At 40.4% G+C, this 23590-nt stretch overlaps 1 protein-coding gene across 1 annotated transcript in view; it reads left to right on the top strand.

Annotated features, from left to right (window-relative positions):
• Positions 1–23590, top strand: part of LOC311526906 (myocardial zonula adherens protein-like) — a 90895-nt gene that overhangs the window by 17362 nt on the left and 49943 nt on the right. Inside the window, exons 3-7 of the mRNA XM_084640373.1 lie at positions 10600–10758; positions 14991–15083; positions 19714–19827; positions 20765–20917; positions 23305–23430. Coding sequence (XP_084496499.1) covers positions 10600–10758; positions 14991–15083; positions 19714–19827; positions 20765–20917; positions 23305–23430 — 645 coding nt within the window. The remainder of the gene's footprint in view (positions 1–10599; positions 10759–14990; positions 15084–19713; positions 19828–20764; positions 20918–23304; positions 23431–23590) is intronic.

Below are 23590 nucleotides of genomic sequence, written 5' to 3'. Positions count from 1 at the left end.
CTGGGTGGAGTGAGTGCCTTAAAGAGACAGCACACGGTGTCTCAGAGACTTCCCCAGCAGCCAGTGTGCATGTGAGCGCGTGTTCTCCCTCTCTCTTGCCCATGTCCCCCATCTCTACAGAGCCAGGGTGGGGAGACAGGGCTCAGGGGAACAGAAGAGCTTTCAGTGAGTGCCTTAAAGAGACAGTGCACGGTGTCTCTCAGAAACTTCCCGAGCAGCCAGCATACACACACTGTGTGTGTGTGTGTGTAATTTTACTCTTTCAAAATGTTATTTTAGTTTTTTGAGTGGTCTATGCATTTCATAATTTTTATTTCTCTCTTACACTTAAATTTAATTCTTTGAGTAGTGAGATCTAAAATGCCTAACCTATCCCGGCTGGAGTAATTATCCCTATGGTAACTTTTAAAAAATATATATTGTATCTAGGATTTTTGTTTCTTCTACTGGTGGCGTACATCACCTCGGTGCACATAACAAAATTTATTCTGCAGATGGATGGAAAAAAATAGAGAGAACATTGTTTGGGACCCTGGGAAAGAGCCCTAGGTTAGCACATTTGCAGTGAGGATACAAAGGTGGAGGTTAGATTGAGCCTGGGCTTAAACTGCTGTGTAGACATGCCCAGAGTGATTGAATTAGTAGTTGATGAGCTGTTGTAATTCAAGATACTGCATTCCCATTCTAACTAGCATGAGCTTCAAACACCATTTAAATTGAGCTAGAGATTTTTGCATGGACTGGAGTCAGGTTAGGTGCAAAACTCAAGTTGCAGCTCAGGCTAACAATGCAATGAGGAGAAGGCCTAAGAACCTGTTACCGTGAATAGTTTAAGGCTGACTCATCTTTCAATGCACCTTGCAAATATCCCCAAATTGAGGAGATAATTGGTTAGGGACTGGATGACTAAACAACTAACAAGGTGATTCAGCTCATCAGCTGGGACATTTAAAAAAAAAAAACGGAAGAGAGGGGCAAAGGCTGGAAGGAAGGTCAAAGAAGCTCAGGATCTCAAAAGTAAGACCATCATCCCTCTGTCAAGGAGTACCTTGAAGATTGGGAAAAGCCTTATGGTGATGGGACATGAAACTGCATGAGACAAATATAATATGCTGTGGTGAACTTAAGTAAGAGTGTGTGAGGACTGCTTGTAAAGAGAAAGGGTGAGGTAGCATGCCCTGTGGCACTACCCAACTCTGATCTACGAAGCTCCACCTGACTGTTGAACCACATGTAACTCTTGTGGAGTCTAAGAGCAAACACAACAGTTGCATCAGCAGAATGCTTTCCATGTGACAAGGCAACAGATGAGCAAATGGATAATTCCCAGGATTCCTTCCCATCTCTACCAGCTGCTTGAGAAGGATAAGAGCTAGAGGGTTAGTATTGTGTCAAAGGGAGTGCCAAAGAGTTATAAAAATACCATGGTACGGCACTGGATTACAGTCTTCTCTAGCTGATACTCTTTTAGTAAGAAGTGAAAAATCAGTTGCACTAATGTCATCTCATAACGTGTCTCTGAGTATTTTGGGGTTCTCTGCACCTCCTTTGGTTGAGACATAGTCTCTCTAGGGTTGAGCACCGCTAAAATAGGTTTTGTGAAGCACTTTGAGATCTACTGATGACAAGCAGTATATAACAGCTCGGTACTACTAGGCTACAGTATATGTTATAAAATCAGCTACTGCACTGGTAGATAGATATGTGATAGTTTTTGCTAATTGTGATACTCTTTGAATTTTCTAAAGTTCCTGGCAATGTTATAGAATCATAGAAGTTAACTGGTGTATTTCTTTCAGTCTATATTTCATATATGCTGTATTTCAAGAAATAATGCTTGTATAGATATGTACTGACACATTTCCATATCCATAATGCATTTAAAAATATAATGTAGCATCTGCAAAGGAGGCTGAATGTAATATGAGTTTCATGAACACCAAAGTAATATAAAAAATAATAATCTATCACATTAGAGCAATTTGGGCTGATGGAATAGATATAATAAAGATGCTATTCTTCTTTACAGGAAATCTAAGTTAATCAACTGTGTGAACATTCACTGTCTATATCATTGGTAACTTGTATTCTAAAGGAAAGGGAGACAGAACTGATATAGCAGATACTCTGATAGCTCTGGGAATAGGAAGAAATAAGAAACCTATTTTAACTACTTTTAGTAGATGCCAAAGGAATTGATTTGAGATATTACAGGTAATTGACAATTAGGTTTTGCTAAAACTTTTAAGTTCTTATTAAACGCACCCACACCCCTACATGAATCCACTGTTGTGTATCCAAACCAGTAGTTCTCAACCTGTGGTCCAGTCAGCACACAACTGTGGCCCATGTGACATCCTCAGGGCCATATAGGTAGTATTGGATGCGGCCCACAATGGTAAATTGGATCAGTGGTTCTCAGCCTAACACACCAAGATGTGTCTTAATCATTAAATTAGATGGGTTTACTCCTGTTTTTTTAAAAGGATGCCTAGAGTGTACCCTGCCCTCTTGTTTAGGAGGAATCTGAAGTGATAGGAAAGTCTAGAACATATCTTTTGATTTGATTTTAAAATGGAATATTGGATATTGATTGGGGGAAAGCTCTCCTTGGCATGTGTTTCTTATTGTACATGTAAATTAATAGGCATCATGCCTGCCTATAAAAGAGGAAGCAAAAAGCAGCACTTTATATTCTGAATAGAACTTTATTGCACCTTAGGCAGTTTGGTATGAAGCAGAGCCACCATAAAAACAGTCTATTTGGGTTGAGAGATAAACAGGACACCTAGTAATTAGCAGGCATTTTGCAACATCTCAGGTGTCTGTCTATTTAAAATAGTGCAAGGAACTGAATAATAAATAGCATATCTCAAAGAAAAGAAGATCGTTATTAGACATCACCCTATGTATTGTGTCTGTGCTACTGCACATCAAGTCAAAGCATATCCCTGGAAGCTACTGTAGATTCATATAGCATTTGCTGTGCATGCAAATGGTATATTCTCACTACTAACTTACATTGCAGCACAGACTCAGAAATCACTCAAAATAAGCCTGTAATTTCAGGTCAGCAGCTCGCATGTTAGAATAGTTTTAAAATAAAATGCAGTGCTTTTTCTATAGTATCTGCTCAGGGAGTGCTCTGATATCACAGTGATGAGTGTGTGGCAATGCCGTGGTAGCTAAAACTGTTTCCTTTACATTTCTCTAGCAGTAATGTGATGGTTTTGACCAGAAATGGGGGTGGTTAGGCTGGATCTTGGCTTTAAAGTCCACCAGCATTGACAACTTTACTTAGTAAGCTCAGCAGCTGAATGCAATGATCCTAACCAGTGCTCATCTGGTCCTGAACATTTTGAAGACACACATTGACTTTTAATATCCCCAACTGAGAGATCTATCACTTGCCTCACCATTGACCATGCAGCAGAGAGAGGTGGTGATTACCATTTCTACTCCTTTATCACTGAATACCTGAGCAGGGGGAGAGGATCTACCAGCCTGGCTCCCCTCTGTATTGGAATGCGGAAAAGGTGTGGCTGTAAACATGTATTTAAACAGATTTTGCTGTCTGTGAAGGCTCTAGCGCTCCATGGTGCTCGGTTAGGGAGAGAGAGAATATGGTAGGGAGGGGGTATGACAGGGGAACAAGAAAGAAAAGGAGAAAAAAGATAAAATATTGATGGGGAAACACTGACCAGAGATGGGGGGGGGGTAAGTAAGTGCTCGGAGAACGCAAATTGGAAGAGGTGGGTAATGTCAGGTGCATGCTGGTGGAATAACATGAGAAAAAACAGTTGCAGTCAGCAAGATCCTCTTTTGAAAGATGGTAAGTGTTTTATAGCAAGAATGTAAAATAAGTCAAGATAATTGGTAATGCTCTGACCCCTGAGTGTGAGCCTGCACTTCCCCAAGGAATTCTTCTCCTTCTGCCTTTCAGGTGGCCACTTCACTAGCCCTTCCCCTGAGTAGCTGTGCAAGTGAAACAGGCAGCTGAATTGTGATTAACACCCTGGTGCACTGTGGCCAGGTAGTGCCCTTATACCCTTCTACAAATAGTTTAGAAAAAATAAACTTTAAACGATAGAACTACCAACTTCTTTGGGGGAGTTGGGAGAGGCAGGGGTGGAAAGAGATTTGAGTGGAGGGAAGGAGGGAAAAGATGAGAAAAATGACAGTAAAAGGGAAAGTAACATAGATAGTGCCGTCAATTTTATACAGCATTGAACAATGGGAAAACTGTACCAAAACTAAAGGAATACTTGTAGCACCTTAGAGACTAACAGCTTATGCTCAAATAAATTGGTTAGTCTCTAAGGTGCCACAAGTCCTCCTTTTCTTTTTGCGAATACAGACTAACACCACTGCTACTCTGAAACCTGTACCAAAACTGAAACCGATCCTTATAAACCAAAACAATACAGTGTAAAGCAGAGAACAAATGTACAATGTCATGTACTTATTAGATGTGGAATGCTTTTCAAACTAGAGGAATTCTTAAACTCTCTTTTGTAAGAGAGGAGAAAGAGGGAGGAAGCTTGGGACACTGTTCTAAACTTACAGAACAGCCTGAAAGGAGGCACAATTCCTGGAGCAGGTGGTGATAACAAAAAGGCATGGTTAGAGGTGTAAGCAGTGGTTGTGTAATATATATACCTACATGTCACATGTACAATTCCATTGTCCTGTAAATGTAAATCTACTCACCTGTGTGTGTAATGGGAAATAAGTGTATTTGGGGGACCATGTGGTTTGGATGGATACAGATCTTGGTTAGTTTGAATCTACTAGATCTTTGCCAGGAAAGATCTTCCCAAGGCATTCTGCACAGATATGTTCCATGGCCTAGGAAAAGCCCAGTTGTGGCCAGAAAGTTTATAACTAGAGCTGGTTGAAATTTTCCAACTGAAAAATTTTTCAGCAAAAATGGACATTTGGGTCAACCCAAACATTTCATGGTTTTGTGTTGAATTTGCTGAATTGTTTCTGTTGAAAACCAGGAAGAAAAAATCTAAACACTTTGTTTCCACGCTTTCAAAACAAAATATTTTCACTTTTTCTATTCAAAGTGACATTTCATATAAAGGTCCTCATTTTATGTAATTTTTAAAACAAATCTTAAAATTCAGAGCAATTTTTTTTTTGTTAACTTTTCAGTTTGTTAAACAATTCTGTCTTTTTGGAGCTGCCAGCAAACTCGAAAAAATCAGTCATTTGTATAGCTCCCTGCCTAATCTCCATGTTAATGCCTATAAGCAAGATTTTTAAATGAGTCCTGTAACATTTTGGAGACCCAGTAGAAGTTTGTTGCTGGAGATCAAGAAGTTCAGCTACTAGAGCTCCATTAAAATGATGATAAACCAGTTGTGTGACTTTGAAAGCTATACTTGCTAGGCAGTAGCTGTTCCATGGATAATGTTCAGGTCCTTAGAAGCATATTACTTTCTGAAGTAATTTGCCACAATTGAAATGATTATTGTTTTGGGCATCTGGGAGACGGAAATTATTCTTTAATGCTCTAATGCAAGTAATTATTTAAGGTGGCGTTGATATGAAACTACCAAACGAATTGTATAACCCAGGAAATGTAAAGCTAGTCTTAAATCGTGTCTCACCCAGTTCCTGTAAAACAAGCTTTCTTTCTTTGTGTTTTCAACAAAGTAAATGGTTTTTTAATGACGGGTAGAGTAGTATGTGATTATGTAGCTTTGATTATTGGCATACAAAAATATGCCTGTGATGATTTTTGTATTTTATTTTTTTAAAGCGTGGAATTGTATGTTGATAGTTGCACTGCAAGTGCATGTGCGTTTGTGTAATAGATGAGGTTGTTAGCACCATTTTTTTTTATTAAGGTTGCCCAACATTTCCCATTATAAGACTCTTTTTACAGTTGCTTACAAGTTTGTGATCACTTTAACCATTTGGGTTGAAATTTTCCATGCTCTGGGTGTTTACTGCAACCTGAATTTACATAAGTAGGGCCATACAGGATCAGATCAGTTGTCCATGTAGCCCATTATCCTGTCTTCTGACAGTGGCCAGGGCCAGATGCTTCAGAGGGCATGAACAGAACAGGACAATTTATCAAGTAATGCATCCCCTGTTGTCCAATTCCAACTCCTTGCAAGTCGGAGGTTTAGAGACATCCAGAGCATAGGGTTGTGTCCGTGATCATCTTGGCTAATAGCCATTGATGGACCTATACTCCATGAATTTATCTCATTCTTTTTTTGAAACCAGTTATACTTTTGGCCTTCACAACATTCCCTGGTAATGAGTTCTACAGGTTGACTGTGCTTTGTGTGAAGAAATCGTTCCTGATGGTGGTTTTTTTAAATCTACTGCCTATTAATTTCAATGGCTGGCTCTTGTGTTATATGAAAGAGTACATCACATTTCCTTATTAACTTTTTCCACACCATTCATGATTTTATAGAACATAAGAACATTGGCCACTGTCAGAAGACCGGATACTGGGCTGGATGGACCATTGATCTGACCCAGTATGGCTGTTCTTATGATCTACAGATACGTCCAAAGCAGACTGTGAAGTGTTACAAAGGGATCTGACAAAACTGGGTGATGGGGCAACAAAATGATTAAATGTAATGTTGAAAATGCAAAACAGTGCACATTGGAAAACACAATCTCAACTACACATACAAAATGATGGGTTCTAAATTAGCTGTTACCACTGAAGAAAGAGATCTTGGCGTCCTTGTGCGTAGTTCTCTGAAAACATCTACTCAATGTCCATCTGCAGTCAAAAAAGCTCATAGTGTTTGGAACCATTAGGAAATGGATAGATAATAAGATGTCACTGTATAAATCCATGGTATGCCCACACCTTGAATACTGCATGCAGTTCTGGACACCATATCTCAAACAAGGTGTATTAGAATTGGAAAAAGTATGGAGAAGGGCAACAAAAGTGATTTAGGGTTATGGAACAGCTTCCATATAAGGTAATTTTGTATTGTCGGCAGACTTTACCACCTCACTCTTACCACCTTTTCCAGGTCATTGTTGAACAATGCTGATCCCAGTACAGGTCCTTGGGGGACCCTGCTATTTAGCTCTTTCCACTGTGAAAACTGACTGTTTATTCCCACCCTTTGTTTCCTATCTTTTAGCCAGTGAGGGATCTATGAGAGGACCTTTCCTCTTATCCCATGACTCCTTAATTTGCTTAAGAACATTTGATGAGGACCTTGTCAAATGCTTTCTGAATTTTTCATAAGTTTCAGTCATTTCTCAGAATGAGGTTAGACCGCATGGAGGAGGAATACAGAAGGGAGAAGACCTGGACCAGGGAAGAAGGAAAGGAGTAGTTAGGACAAGGAGATTTCCTGGGACAGGAAGAGGAAAGGGGGAAGAGAGAAACTGACTGGGAGTTGTGGGGTGGGACTGGGATTGGGAGCCAGAGATGGTAGGGAGGCTGGGGTTGGGAGAAAGAGGAGGTTGAGACTGGGAGCTGGTGAAATAAAATGGGGGATCTGGGAGCCATTTGGGGAGGAATGACAACACTGAGATCAGACTCCGTGCTTAGAGGAGTGGGGAGACAGGAGGTGGTTGAAGGAGGAGACTGGGGTTGGAAAGCTGTGGGGGGTGAATGAGTGGGGGATGGGGTGAGGGAAGAGATATGAGAAGGAGCCAGGACGTGCGTGGGGGAACTGCGATATGAGAAGGAGCAAGGATGTGCATGGGAGAATTGGGGCTGGCTGGTCAAAGAGATTGCTACAAAGAGCCAGGGAGAGAGGTGATTGGGGCAAAAATACAGGGGTGGGAAGAGTTGGGAGGGAGGAACTGGGAATGTCAGGGCAAAGAGACTGGGACTGGTAGTGATGCAATGCTCAATTTGAGATGTCTAAGACCTGATTTTTTTCAGGTGCTTAGCATGATACAGCACTTGATAGTTTCAAATAACAGCACCTCTTGACTTCAGTTGCAGCTGTGAAAGTTTAGCAAATCAGAGTGTGAGTGTTCTGCACATCAGACCCCAGGGTCTCAAGCTGGGCACTCAGAAAATGAGGAACACATAAGTAATGACTACCCATGAAATGTTTGATGTGGTGTTTTTTGTTTTTTTTTAAGTGTCTTGCCCAGCATCACACCAGAACTCTGTGTGCCAGAGGTAGGAATAGAATCCAGTTGTCCAGGGCACCATTCAACTGCTGTTAGCATAAGACCATCCTTCTCTTCCTGCCATGCCTTATTAACTAGTACAATAAATGAGGCAGTGGTCTTCTAGACAACAGCCACCTTTACTACACAATCCTGATTCATCCCCTGAGCAGGTCCATCTTGTGCAATGAATGAAGTAGAGGTACTGTTGAAAAAAGAAGCATGTGAGCATGGAATTAGAGAATGTATCATCATGCTTATGCACAAAGTCAATTAATTAAGGTTACACAGGCAACCTTATTTCTGGAACTTCCTAACTTCCGAGGGCTCGATCTTGTAACTTTAATGTTCTTTTAATGTGGTGGGAGGGGGTTGGGTGATATTTGTATATGATATTGAGGAGAAAATATCAGTGTAACAGAAGCTTGGAAATATTTCACAATTATGTATTTTTTTTAAATGTCAAAGCTACAGCAATATTTCCTTTTTTCATTTGTATGGTAAATGTTGTTTTCCCAGATACGTGCACAGCTAATGTAGTGTGTGATTATCTAATATAGACAAACTAGCTTGCTCCAAATCAGTACAAGGTATCCTTTAAAAACAATCTCTAAACAGAGAGATTAACTCATGTACTGTGTCTAAGAATACAGTACAAATTGATTATGTACTACAGTTGCCAGCTCATTGTCTTGTGAATAGTTCCAGGAGATGTATTTTTGGTTCCTTTAATGTTAGTACTTTAAAGGTGAACTCCAATAATCCCCTTTGTTCTTAGCTTTTTTATACTAGAAAGAGCATGCTGGGTCGGTGTTTATTTCTCTGTGTTATCTGAAGAACTGGAGAGCTAATGGGATGTGACATCATAAGAGACTGAAAATTGAGCTGCAGCTTTCTCATCCCTCAGTTGATGGGGAAGGAGAATATTTAGACTGTTGAAATGTGGTGGAGGTGTTAAAAACTTAATAAGTTTCAACACCTAAAAGCTTTAAAAGTTCTTATTGTTGAATGGGAATATGTGTTTGGTTACAAAATCTTTATCTGAGGGACTAAGGGCAACATTCAGGAATGTTCCCAAATCTACCAGGTCCTGCTAAGTATATAGAGAGGGGGAAAAAAACTGAAAATGTATGTTTTGTCAATCTTGCAAACATTTACATTATGTGCTGAGTTTAATGGGACTGTTCATGTGCATAGAGTTAAGCAGATGCATAAATATTTTTCAGCCATATTTTCAGCAGTGTTCACTGATTTTGTGCACTTCAGTTTTGGGTGCCCAATTTGTGACACCTTGTATCTAATTTTTTTCAGAGGTGTCGAAAGCCTGAATTGGGGACTCAGTGTCCCTCTTAAATTGAGGCACACACATGCATATATATTTTTTTAGTTTAACTTCCTCTGTACTTTTACCTACTGGGACCTGAGTTCAGAGTTCTGTGTCCCCCTTACAAGAATTGATAACATACCTAACACCTACACAAATATGTGCAAATACCATGCAGCTCATTGCCCTACTTCAAGTCTTGCAGTACTGATGTTACTAAATCCTGCAGGAGAAACAGAATCTGAACTGAAGTATTGGGGTACCATGGGAGTATGCCAGCTTTTAAAAAAAAAAAAAAAAAAAAGCTTCAAACGTGAACTGGACTGCTTAAAATATAAACAAAATATAGTACAAGTAAGTCCTGATTTTTTTTTTGAGCACTAAATATCAAACCACTGTAATCTAAAATCCATATCCTAAATGCAGCTTATATATTTTTTTATTGAAAGTTTCAGTTTCAGATGTTTCCTGAGAACTACGTTAAATCAGGGTTCATATGTATAAATGACCCACATTTATTCATAAAAGTTTAAGAATTATAGTGCAAAATATTTAGACTTGCACTGACATTGCATAAGAGAGTTGTAAAAACTGCATCTATCATGTATTTCTTCATGAAAAAGTTTTAAAATGAGCAATAAAACATCTTATATATCATGTCTCCTGGATTTTCCTCCAGGATATTTTTATTTTAAAGGGTGCATAAAGAAACATTTTGGAAGTAAATTTTATAAACAAAAGTTGAGAGCAGCTCCAGGCAAAGGAAAACAGCTGTTATGGACTGTGCCTACACATCTACTTATCCCTAGCCTCCAAATCCAACCATACATATATATATATATATATATAATTTCCTGATAATGAATTTGAGTAAGTCAATGTCTTGAACAATTTTTTAATAACCTCATTACTCTCTCTCACCCAGAAATCCAGTCTGTTGTCCTCTAGTTGTACATACACATATAATTTCTGTTAAGACTAATGAAACTTCTATCCTTCCTTGAGGATGCAAGTATATAAGACCTAAGGAATTTCTGTATCTTTCTTTGCAGGTCTGTAGCATGCTCCCTTTTGCTGTTTTTAATTTGTTTTTGTGTTTAGTATTATTTAGGGTAAAAGGTGTTTGGTTTTTTGTTTTTAAATAGCAACCCTACCATGTTCCGAATGGAATGTCTACAGGGAAGTTCTCTGATGGCATGGTGTATGGTGTGGTACACAGGACTGACAATAACCATAAGAAAGAAATGGTGGTTTATGGGTGGTCAGCTAATCAGCTGAAAGAAGAGATGAATTACATTAAAGATGTGAGTTATATTTTTTTTAATTTTAAAAAATGTTCTCAAATATCCTTTCTATAATGTTGTTGTTTATTGAGTCTCTACAACTTGAGTAAAAAAACCCTCTGTTCTGTAGCAGGGGACTGTAACAGACTCACATCCTCTGTGGGTTGGGTACAAGGGGAATACCTAATACATACACTGACCGGAGCACTAGAGTCCTGCTTCTGTTCAGCAAGTAAGCTGCCAAACAACTCATAGGGTCCCTGTTCCAAAGCCCTTATAATCTGAAATCAAATACATAGAAAATTGTTTAAGCTGCCTTTGAAAGACTGATCAAACCCATCCTCTCCAGTTCTGGGTGGGTTACTAAAAATGGTTAAGTAGCAAATTCATTTAAGGATGCTTTGGGGCAGCTTCAGGGTAAGGGGTTGCCTAATAACAGTGGCCTCTTGCACAAATTTTACTGTATAGAAAGTATTGGATAATAAGAGAAACTAACATGTCTATAGCTAACTATAAATAACAGCTCTCCTGAAATAGAAGTGTAAATTCAGTGGCTTTGGTAAGACTGTGCCAAATCATGCTGGAGCTAAATATTTCACCTGTTGATCTTTGACCCTCTAGGTTTAGTTAGTAATTCTGCTAATTAGCACAAAGCAAATAATCTGTCCTTCTCTTTACTCCATTCCACCCATGGAATGGAGTAAAGCTGGCCAGTGCAGATGATGCTATACTGATTTCAAGTTCAAGAGATCAACTTTCATATAAAAGAGAGAATCACTGTGAGTCAGGCTAACAATTTAAGGGGATGTAATAACATTGATTCCTAATATCTGCTTGTTTTTGCTTACAGGCCCTTGCAGGCTGTTTTTTCTTATGCTAATAGGCCATTTTCTAATAGTCAGGGATCATTGACTCTCTCTTACCAAGTGGCTTCTTGTAGTTGAGGAAACTTGCCCTTTTTGTAATATTCTGGGCTCAATTCACCATTGACCTGTCCCTTGTATGGTCCTTTACACCAGTGAAAAGTGAGTGAAAATGCTCTCATTCTGACGGGTGTAAATGACTCCACAGGATGCAGGGCAGTGGCAAGTGAGCAGAGCTGATCCATTATCAGTTCACTGCCTTGATATTTAAATGCTACAATGATGGGAGCCAAAATGGTGGTGGGATTGTTATTGCAGTAGCTCCTAGGGCAGTGGTCACCAACCGATTGATTGATTTTTGTGATCAGCTAGTCGATCCTAGAGAATCTCCGAGTTGATTGCAATGTCTGGCGGTGCAATGTGGCTGCCACTAAGGCAGATTCCCTACCCTGGCCCCACGCTGCCCCCAGAAGCGGCCAGCGCTGCCCCAGGGGCGGGGGGTAGGGTTCTCCCTCTGCGAGCTGCTCCTGACTGCAAGCACCGTCCCCACAGCTCCCATTGGCTGGGAGAACTGCAGGGGTGGTGCTTGCAGAGAAGGACAGCACGTGGAGCCACGTGCCCCCTTCCCCTCCTCCCCCCAGTGGCTGCAAGGGTGCAGGAAGCGGTGTGGGCCCAGGGTAGGCAGGGAGCCTGCCTTAGCTTCTCTGCACCTGCCACGGGAGCCGCCGGAGGTAAGTGGTGCCTGGCAGGAGGCTGCACCCCAATCCCCAGCCCTGAGCCCTGTTCTGAAGCCAGCACCACATACTCCCTCCTGTACTCCGAACCTCCTCCTGCACTCCAAGCCCCACCCTGAGCCCCCTCCCAGAACCAGCACCCCAAACCCCCTCCTGCACCCCAGCCCTGACCCCCCCTCCCAGAGCCAGCACCCTGTACCGCCTCTTGCACCCCAACGCTCTGCCCCAGCTTGGAGCCCCCTCCTCCTCTGAAACGTCCTCCTAGAGCGTGCATCCCTTTCCTCCTCCTAAATGCCTACCCCAGCCCGGTGAAAGTGAGTGAGTGTGGGGGACAGCGAGCGATGGAGTGAGTGGGAAGGGTTGGGGCCTCAGGAAGGGGCAGGGTAGATCCTGGGTTGCACTTAGATTCAAAAAGCGATCTTGGGCATAAAAAGGTTGGAGACCACTGACCTAGGAGCTCCAATCTTGGACCCAGACTCCATTGTGCCAGGTACTGTACATACACAGAACAGAGACAGATGCTGCCTCAAAGAACTTTGATTGGACAATTGTACAGCATGTCTTTGGATTTGCTGGGTTGGTTTGGTTTGCCCTAGTGCTGTCATCATCATTGTGTGTTTTTTTTTTTGTTTGTTTTTTTCCTCTCACATGGTATACCAGCTCACAGACATATCCTGTTTAAAACTTCAGATCCCTTCCCACACCCTCCCCAGTCATTTTGTGCCAATTGAAGTATGATACTATGTAAATGCACTCTTATTATTTGGATCAAAGCCTTCGGTCCAGACAAGTATTAGAATGAAGAGTATGTCCTCCAATCAAAAGGATGGCAGTAGTGTTGTCTGAACAGATTCTCAAAAACAGCCAAAGGTTGGTGGGTCGGTCTATCTATCTAATATAAAAGTCTGACAAGAACAAATTTTTAGGCTTTGATTCTGGCAGTGCTGTGTATAGAGGTTGGGGGAAGGTGTGATCCCCTCTCTCTCTCCATGTAAAGCTGCGTTCAACTAAACCAATTCAAAAGCTTCGCTCCCCCCTCCTCCCAATGACTTGCATCTTTGCAGCCCAACAAGGTGTTAGTCTGTCTTCACTACATACATGCATATAAGGTGATGTTTAACATTTAAACTTAAAGTAGACTAAAAATCATAGCTCTCTGGGTAGGTGCACTAGTGGGGAGAGACTCTACTGAGTTATTTCTTGAGCACAAGGAATGGTGTGTGGCAGAGGAAGGAGAGAGAGTTCCTGGTGCTTTCAGCTGCGCATGTTCCAAAGGGGGCAGGACTACATGGTTTGGGGCATGGCCATGCAGCACAAACCCCTTTCTGAGAGTGCACCCCCCCTAAAGCAGTGTTTCTCAAATGTGGCCACCGTGGCCAAATGCAACCACCAGGGACATTTCTTGTGGCCACAGCCTCTGGGGGAGAAGGGAGGGAGGGAGTAGCGTCCCCTCTCCCTTCCTTTTGCTCCTGGATGCCCTGTCTTGGTGTTGATGCTGGGGCCACCAACAGGGGTTGGGCCCCGCCCCCCTCTGGAGAAACCTGGGGCACAATGCTGGAGGAGCAGGCGCCCAGTGAGTTCCCCACCTTCCCGGGAGTGATGGGGCTCAGGCTTTGGGGTTCAGCCCTGGAGTGGCAGGCTCTGGCCACCGGGCTTTGGGCTCCAGTCCTGGGCTCTGGCTGAGCAGCAGGAAGCTCTGGCAGCAGGGCTTCAGGCTCTAGTCCCCTGTTGCCTCCCCTGGCCCCACATCCAGGGCTTAATTTGTCCCCAGGCTTGGCAGGGCTAAGTAAGTCTGCTGTGAAAATTGATACTTGTATGTTTAATATCACTTTTCACAGCAGACTTACTAGCTAGCAATAAATAAATTACAATGATTTGGACATGTGTAGGTGCATATTTATTTGTTTTTCCTAAAGCTAATTAAGTATTTTAGGAAAAAGTGTGAGACCGGCCATCAGCAAGAGTTGGTGGCCGCACTCTGAGGCCACCAAAAATTTGTCCTGAGAACCCCTTTATTACATACGTACACACGAATGCAGCCACCTCTCGGTGCCTCCTGACCTGACTCCAGCTGTGCATAGGCCCAGCTATGCTCACTGTTGTACAGTACCTAATCAGTCTGGTAGGTAATCATAACTGAGTGAAAAGGGCGACCTCTAACTATGTGTCTGGAAGGTAGCATGTAAGAGAACATTTATATATTTAGTTGTCCGTTGTAAACACTAGTTAATCTTGAGCTAAAAAGTTGCTTCTGTTCATGTTTGATTAACGTAGCTAACTCAGTTTTGTTTCCAGTGTTAAAAATACATATAGGAAATAACAATTTATACCTGCAGTTATTTTAAGTTACGTTTAATTTTTGTATTAAAATCAAATTGGTGAATAGCCTATTTTTTGGAATCTAGTGATGAAATTAGTTTCTAAATTCATGCAAATCAGTGTTTATACAGAGAGGGGCCTTAAAAGGTAATTAAACCCTCAGCTACTACACAGTTGTGTCTTAGATACCAATGTCACAGTGAGCAAGCATTGGCTTAGTAATGGTGATACTGTAGGTGATCTTGGTCTTTGGAGAACATAGTTGTCTGGTTTCTAATCTAAATTATATTTGTAATAAAGGCTGAATAACAAAGGCTTATAATTTGTCTGACTACAGGTGAGAGCAACTTTGGAAAAAGTAAGAAAGAAAATGTATGGCGAGTATGGTGAAATGAAACGGAAAATACAGCAACTTACAAATGAATTGACAGTAAGTTCACGTTTATTTGTAATGATGTCATAAGAGGTGAACCAAACAAGGTTACCTACAAACATTTTTTTATGAAAGACAGCATGTGGCATGAAACAAATCATGTTTTAGAGCCATTTAAGTTCATTATTTTTCATGCCTTCAGTGAAAATTTCATTTCAAGCAAAATGAAAACAGGGCAGAGGCTTTTTCTGTCTGTAAACGATCATTAGAGAGTCAAGTGGGTGAGGTAATGTCTTTTATTGGCCCAACTTCTGTTGGTGAGAGAGAGAGAAGCTTTTGAGTTTATGCTGAGCTCTTCTTCAGGTCTGGTCATGTAAAGGAGCCTGACAGATTACTCCCATTACCTGCTTTTTGTAAATAAAGCCTACTGTTAATTACATTGCTTGTGTGATTATGTATGATTAATATTCTAATACTGACTGGAGGATGGTGTTTATCGTAGAAAGCTACTGTTCTGTGGGCTGACAAATTAACTCACTGGGGGTTATACAAGAATCTGTCATCTGTTGCTTACTGGAGGTCACGTTTGCAACTCAACAGGTCATTCCACTAAACTAAATTCCAGCCTTTGTAACTTACTACAGTATTTAAATATATTTGATTGCCCTAAAAGTGCTGCAGCCTCAGTACTCTGCTGAAGCCTCTCCATGTTCCACTGCAGCAATAATAGTGAAGGTGTCAGGAAAATTGTCCCCCTCCCCCCTTTTTTTTTTTTTCCTCACACGCACTTTAAAAATTGCTCTTACCTGAATCCATACAAACTGAGTTCTTTAGTTCAGAAAACTGGTTGGTTGGTTCAACAATTATGCTATAGATGCCAATTCCAACATTACTTTCTATGGCCCTGATTCAGAAAAGCCTTGTTAATAAGTTTAAGTCCCACTAACTTAAAGTTAAGCATATGTTTAAATGTTATCCTTATGTGCTCTAATGCTATCTTGATAGAGCCTTTAGCTTCTGCGAGTCATTATACTAGAGTGTGCATCATGACCTCTATAGGTTTGGAAGCAAACTTAAAAATTTGAAAGGGGAAAAAAAAATCATCATTCCTTAGTACATTGTTGGACTACTTCCTGATACTTGGGAGTGTCTGAAAATATGAATACTTGCTTCTCTTTCACTTAATCTTTTTTCCATCAGTTTCTGTGTCCTGTAGAAGGGAAGTGGAGTCCAAAAAGTAGCTAAAGATCAGAGAACTGTGTCCCAAATGCTGCCATAAGGACTAAACTAGATCCCCTTGAAGCCAATGGGAGTTTTTGCTTTGACCTCAAAGAGTTCAGGATTTGGCCTGAAATATGGGAGAAATGTAAATGTCTCTGGGATCTATTATTGGATGAATTTATTTATTTGTTTATTTGGACTTCTACAATAATATAAAGGGCTGTTCAAGGCCAAAGGCACTCTTGGCACACACCATTTTTGTCTCTGCAAAGTGTGCCAGATGCACTATGGAATTCCATCTACCCTGTGCTGAGCTTCCTCTTTCTAGTTAATGATTATAGGATCATTTTTCAGGTAATGGTTGCTTGTCAATAGATCCCAATGCCATAAATTGGGTAGTTAGGAAGAGCAGTAACATGTAGCTCTTTTCAGGTCATGCAATCCTGGCTCAGTCAAATGAATTGTGTGTGGCATTTCAAGGGAGTGACATAGTGATAGTTAAGTGTGTAGTCCAGTGTCTCTTCAGTATTGCCTTTTGGGTGTTTAACCACCATCTTACATTCCCCAGACTAAACTTCTTATCCCTAAGCCTCCTTTTCTCCATCTTATCTGTTGCTTTTGGCAGCCCCACCGTCTTCCCAGACACCCAGGCTCTCATACTTGGCAACATTTTAGAATCCTTTTATTTCTGCTCCCATCACCTCTGGGCCCTTGCCATAAATTCTCTCTCTCTGTCTGTAGCATCTCCAAAAACTGCCCCTCACTTTTATCCCTATTGCTAAAACTCTTGCCTGTGCACAAGTGAAATCCTGCCCTTGGTCACTGAACCTTTCTTCTAGGTCCTCCCCACCTAACCTCTCTTCTGCAATTTGTCCAAAAGAGTCCTTCCTTGATCACTTTTTACATGTGCACACACCTCTATGAAGTGAGCCTTGAGCACTGCCTTCCCCTGTATGCTCTCGCTCAGTTGGTGCATGGCTTGGCTAGTGAATGCTAATTGTTAAATAGTGATGAAGGTTGGTCCACGATGCTTGTGTATTTTATCTAGAGGTAGACCTTGTTTGCTTGTGTGCATGATAAGTTTAGACCTTGGTTCATAATCATTGGCACTGTTTGGTCTGATGTATCTTCCTTTATGTTCTTAGACACCTTAAGGTTGGTTGGTTTCATATTGTGATGTTGTACCCTAAATGCTTTTATAAAAATATGCTAATGAGTGTGACTATAATGTAACTGGAATATGCTTCATGCAAAAGGTCTCTTCTAAGGTATCATTACAAAGCTTACAATCTAATGAGTGGTCATCCTATTTGTATAAATGTATCACTCTTGTTTCTGAAATGAGAAATATGAAATATAACTCTGAAGCCCTATTGTAGTTATGCAAAGTGTGGGCCATTAATGGTGGTTTGGAATCTTAATGGCTCCCATTAACTAGGACAATTGACTGTAGATGGCTCTGTTTTACTTTTAAGTCTTCCTGTATACGTGTGTGCTGGCAAGTGAGTAATGAAGTCTTACAGTGATGTGATCATGTCACCTGAACTAGAATCCATCTTTAACCTGGTGCTTTTCCATTGATAAGGAGGGGTGGGAACCCAGAGGGACAAAGGATTCCCGCCTTATGCAAAAGATACATAAGTGGGTGGAACAGAACAAAGGGGGCGGCCATCATGAGAAATCCCCTAGCTACCACCTGAGCTGGAACAAGGGCTGTACCGGGGAAAGGATTGTGCCCAGACTAGGAAGGTGTCCAGTCTGTGAAAGAAACTTACTGAAACATCTCTGGGGGTGAGATTTTAGCTATATTCAGTTTTATTACTGTACTAGGCTTAGACTTGCGTGTTTTGTTTTATTTTGCTTGGTAATTCACTTTGTTCTGTCTGTCTGCTACTTAGAACCACTTAAATCCTACTTTCTGTATTTAATAAAATCACTTTTTACTTATTAATTAATTCAGAGTATGTATTAATACCTGGGGCGGGGCCAAACAGCTGTGCATATCTCTCTATCAGTGTTATAGAGGGCGAACAATTTATGAGTTTACCCTGTATAAGCTTTATACAGGGTAAAACGGATTTATTTGGGGTTTGGACCCCATTGGGAATTGGGCATCTGAGTGTTAGAGACAGGCACACTTCTGTAAGCTGCTCTCAGTTAAGCTTGCAGTTTGTGGGACGTAATTCAGACCTGGGTCTGTGTTTGTTGCTTGCAAGCATGTCTGGCACAGCCAGTCAGGGTTCTGGAGTCCCAAGCTGACACGGAAGGCAGGGGCAGAAGTAGTCTTGGCACATCAGGTGGCAGCCCCAAGGGGGTTTCTGTGATCCAGCCCGTCACACATATATATTTGAAAAGTTCAAACATAGTAAATGTTTGTGTTGGCTGCTCCCCACTGATCACTCTCACATTTAAGCTCATGCTTCTTACCTTCAAAGCTTTTTACTTGCTTCCCTGAGTTCCTGGTCTCGTCTCCTCCTACACTGTCATGCTCCCTGCACTCCAGCCACGCCTCTCTCTAAGCTTCTCCATTTCTTTCCTTCACCTGCTCCTGACTGTATGTCCTCTTGCACTCCACCCCATGTGCCTACAGCAGCTTTCCCAGTAAACAACTGCCAAACATCCTCCTCCTCCTATCGTTCAGTTGTGCACTGAAGACACAGACAGCTAATAAACAGCTGTTCTGTATCTGTTTGTGTTTGTGTGTGTTTGTGTTTGGGGCAGGGACTTTGTCAATTTGGGGGTCTGTATATTTTAGCTACTCTAAAGTATTGTGAAAATTTACCATGCTATCTAAATAACAATAAATGAGTATGAGTGTTGTTTCACCTACTGGAATGCTCTTATATGCATTTGCAATTCTGATCTTTCGTGGAGATCCTCACAGCAGTTTCTAGACACACACATATTTTTTATAAACCAGAATCTTTTCTTTTTGAAAACTGGCAAAATTTAAAAATATGCAAAGTACAACTTCAAGGTGAGAAAAACTCTGCAGGAGTTCTTATTGGGTGAAACTTGCCTCTGTGCACAGGGTCAGCACAAGGCCTATGCACCAGGTAAACCCCAATTAAGCACCAAAAGGGATGAATTCCCTCTGCACAAAGATGAATTTCTTCTACCAAGTTTAGCTAGAGAAAAGTTCTCTTTTTGTGACCACAAGAGTTAGAGCCTGAGTCCTTGTTGTGATTAATGTGCATGATGGCACACACCATGAGAAGACACTGAAAAACTGCTTCTATATCTCAGCATAGCTTGCTTCCAAGGCCAAAATTTAAGCTTTTAAAATGAAGTTTTGGTTAACACAGGATTTCCAATAGAGAAAAGTTTACCTAGAGATTCAAACTCTTAATCCCATTGTTTTTAATCTCTTGTCTCTCCAGTGCTAAATTGGTGGCAGCTATCATCCTTTTGAAAGAATTTTAAAATGTGAGGATTGTTTTTTATATCTTTTTCTTAATCTGTTTAGATAACAAATGTTGAAAAAGAATCGTTACAGAGTCATATGCAAGTGCAGGCTGCAGCCTTGGATAGCTTCAGTGAAATGAACAGCTCCTTGACATCGGCATCAATTGAGTTGCAGGTATGCTGTTAATAACTCTATCAAAGAGAATGGCCTGATCCATCAGCTACCATCCTAGACTCCCTCTTGTGTCATCAGTTTAACAGTATACATGAGGGATGGATAATGGTTAGATACACATTCGGATCTTAACCATCAAATGTGACAGAAAAAGATGAAGTTAAGAAAAATCCAGGAGTTTTTCCTGGCTAAAAGGCTATCCTTTAATATACAGTAAAGTGTTGTTTCACTCCATTGCAGCTGGTGAAAGCCATTAGCCTTTGCTTAATGGAAAATTAAAGGTGAAACTGAGACTCTTTCCATATTTTACAAATCAATGACACATCACATGATTTTGTCCCATTGTTGTTTTCTATTGATGGAAATTTCAATGATTTTTTTTTTAATTTTACAAATATTGAGTAGCCACTCTTGTAAACATACAAAGATCATTTTTCTTGTTTATAAAAATGTTTTCAGCTTGGCATCCATCCCAGCTAGCCTCCTCGACTCTCCTGCCTCCCGGTGTCAAACTTCAGTGTTTTCAGGTTTATTATCTTAAAATATGGCATTTGGAAAGGGGAAGAATGGAGGGGAAAATCCAACATTTCACTTCAGTTGTATTACAGTATCAAATGGAAGTGGTGTTTGCACTGTAATGCATGTGTGTCTCTTCCTCTTGATCACAGCTCTCTGGGACTGCATTTTAATGAACATGCTCCTATGGAGAGAGTTTTTTCGTAAAGCAAATAATTGGAAACCGTAATTTTAAAGAGCCAAAGCTATTAACTATGTTAACACTATGTCAACAAAACCATAAACTCTAAAATATTCTAAATATTGCAAAAACTCTCTTGTGGTAGGTTGGTCGAATTATTATTTTTATTGTTATTATTATTATTATTATTAATTATTGTTATTACTGCAAATTGTGTTCATTTCGTTGTGTTCATTTTAGAAAACTTTAGTGGATGTTAGTTTGGAGAACACAGATATAAGGGATCAAATAAGGAATTTAAAACACACACATGAGCAGTCCATGGAAAAACTGAAAGAAAAGCAAAAACAGCTGGAAACAGCCCAAGTTGAAAATCAGCTACTGAAACTAAAGGTACGGTATGTAAACTCCCCTTATTCATATTGTACAATAAGGACATTGCTGAGGCAATGAGATTTAATTTCTTGGAAAAAGAGATTTGGCCACATTTGTGTAGAGTTCTTCACCGACCATGCATGGAGTGTTATTGACAGCCAGTACTGTACCTTTCACAATTTTTCATCAGAAATCTGTTATGTTTTGTTCACATGTACAGTATTTATTGGGCAACAGAGGTGCACCCTAAGAGCAAATTACCCTGAAAAGAGAAGTTAGTTGTGGGACAGGTTTTCAGGTAAGCACAAGGGAATGAAATGCAAGCTGGAGCTATCATATGGGCCTTTTTTATGAGTCCCACTGTCTTGCATTTGGAAGCTTCCATTAAATCATATCAGAGCAGTTAACAGCATTTCAAATAACTTGGAACAATCATGCAGTATCAGAAATATTTTTAAAAATACATTAAATCCCTTTCATGAAATTAGGTGACCACTGATTTACTGACATTTTAAAAAGTCAGAAACAGATGATTATCTTGGAGGCTCTTGTATCCTACATTGGTGCATAATGATAGATGGCCCAGATCCATCACACTAAAGAGGGAGGGTACCAGCTTACTAATGTATTTTTATGTTCTAATTTCCTTTCAACAATAGTTTTACAAGGTTTTTGTGCTTGCATCTGCTGTGGTCTGTAGGGAATAAAAAGAAGGAAAGGATAATTAGAGGAAAAGAAATCAGGATTTCAAAACAGAAATTCGTAGTTTATTCTAATCTTGAGGACACATCCTGGCCCAAACATGAAGTGAGGGAAAGCTATGTGTAGAATCTGAGGGCAGAATTCAGCCTGTAGGTCCTAATTCAGTGAAGCACTTAAGCATGTGCTTAACGTCAAGCAAGTTGGCATCAATGGAATGTGAGCAAGTGCTAAAAGTTAAGCACATGCTGGCATAGTGAAAGTTGCTTGTTAAGTCATATGCAGAAACATCTACAGGATCTGATTTTTAATTTGGGGGTGGGGAGGGCACATAAGAGAATTTTGGTATTGTGGGGGTTGGCTGTGAAAAGGCAAAAATTACCAACTACCCTTGTTACTGCCAGTCAGGAATGTTCCTCTCTGTTAGAATCATTTCTTTTATATTCTCACTTGAGAACGTTGTTAGTTATTGCGGTGGCCACCCAAATTGTAAACAAAGGAAGGTGGGAGAGGTGGCACGGGAAATTATACTCGACTTTGACACTTTTTAGGGAGGTTAGGGTTGAACTGTTGCAACTCTGCTTTCCTAGTTTTGTCATTTCTAACCACATTACTGTAACTCTGGGGGTTCAGCATATACTTTAATTAAAGTTTATTTAATTCCTGTTCCTTTAGATTGCATTGGCAGAAACTTGCTCTCTGTCCTAATGTAGAGATCTGGGTCAGATGCCACAGAAGGCAGTTACAATGCAAATGGAATCCTTCCGAGAGATCTGTCCCTCTTCAGAAGACAAAATATCTTTTTATTTTTATGCAGAGCAATAACATTTGAACAGTTTGTTCCCACTGAGTAAGACAGTATAAGGGTTTGATAAATCTTGCAGTCCTTGAAACAAGATAACTCAGATGTTCAAAACAGAGATCTTCTATAACCAGGAGCACTAGAGTTCCAGCATTAAACACTAAGTGCCTGATTCTTTTCTTATTACCATGATTAACACCAATGTAAATAACACTAAGTTAATAGTTTTGTAGGCCTAAATTCTCCTCTCACTTAGATCAGGGTAACTCCCATGACTGTAATGGTGTCACTCCAGATTTGCAGCAGAGCAAGTAAGAGGAGAATCAAGTCCTAGCAAAGCTATTTAGTTTAGTTTAGTTTTATTTAGCTTTTATTTCAGTCTACAGCGCAGATGGGCTCAAAACTGTAAATATTGGATCTGGATTTTGATCAGTGCAAAGTGCATGGGCATTTGGATATGGGTTTTGGTTCAGGTTCAGGCTCATTTCTAAGCTATACTCCTGTAAAATTAGAGAATTTTGAATTAATCATCATACGTGGGAGCAAACTTCAAGTGTGTGAGAGGGTGTCATGAGAGAACTTAATAAAGAGTCAGGCCTGATTCTCAGTTACATTAATGGCACGTTAACTCTGGCAGTGTGAAGGGGCTCTAAAGTTGGTGTAATTGTAACTTACACCCATTTGAAAGGCCCTTTTACACTGCCAGAGTGCTGTAATGTGGACTTGGTGTAAATCAGGCCTAATAGTAGAGTATATTTTGTAACAATGCTAAGGGAAGGATCTACCTATCAACATCAGTTACATCTCTACCTTTTGGTTGGTTTGAGCTCCATTTTTCTTGTCTCCAGCAATGGTGCACCGAGAGAGGGTTCAGCTGTAGAAGTTCTTTTGTTCGCTCCTATAGGTAGAATGCTCTCAAGAAGCCAATGCTGACGTAATGAGAGAGATGACCAGAAGACTGTACAGCCAGTATGAAGAAAAACTACAACAAGAAGAACAGAAACATATAGCTGAGAAAGAAACTCTAATAGTATGTACAGCCAGTCTGTAACAGTGTTCTTCAGTTCAGTGTTTGAAGTACAGTCCTTACATTTGTCAATATAATTTAATTTGAAGTCTTAAATTTATTTGTACCCCAGTTTCTTTTCATTTCATGTCTTGTCACAGCAACTTTTAAACTTTCATAATCA

This window comes from Lepidochelys olivacea (assembly GCF_965140295.1).
Source record: "Lepidochelys olivacea isolate rLepOli2 genome assembly, chromosome: 10".
Taxonomy (NCBI): domain Eukaryota; kingdom Metazoa; phylum Chordata; order Testudines; family Cheloniidae; genus Lepidochelys; species Lepidochelys olivacea.
The sequence above is the reverse complement of the archived record's forward strand: the minus strand, read 5'-3'. Positions and strand labels throughout refer to the sequence as shown.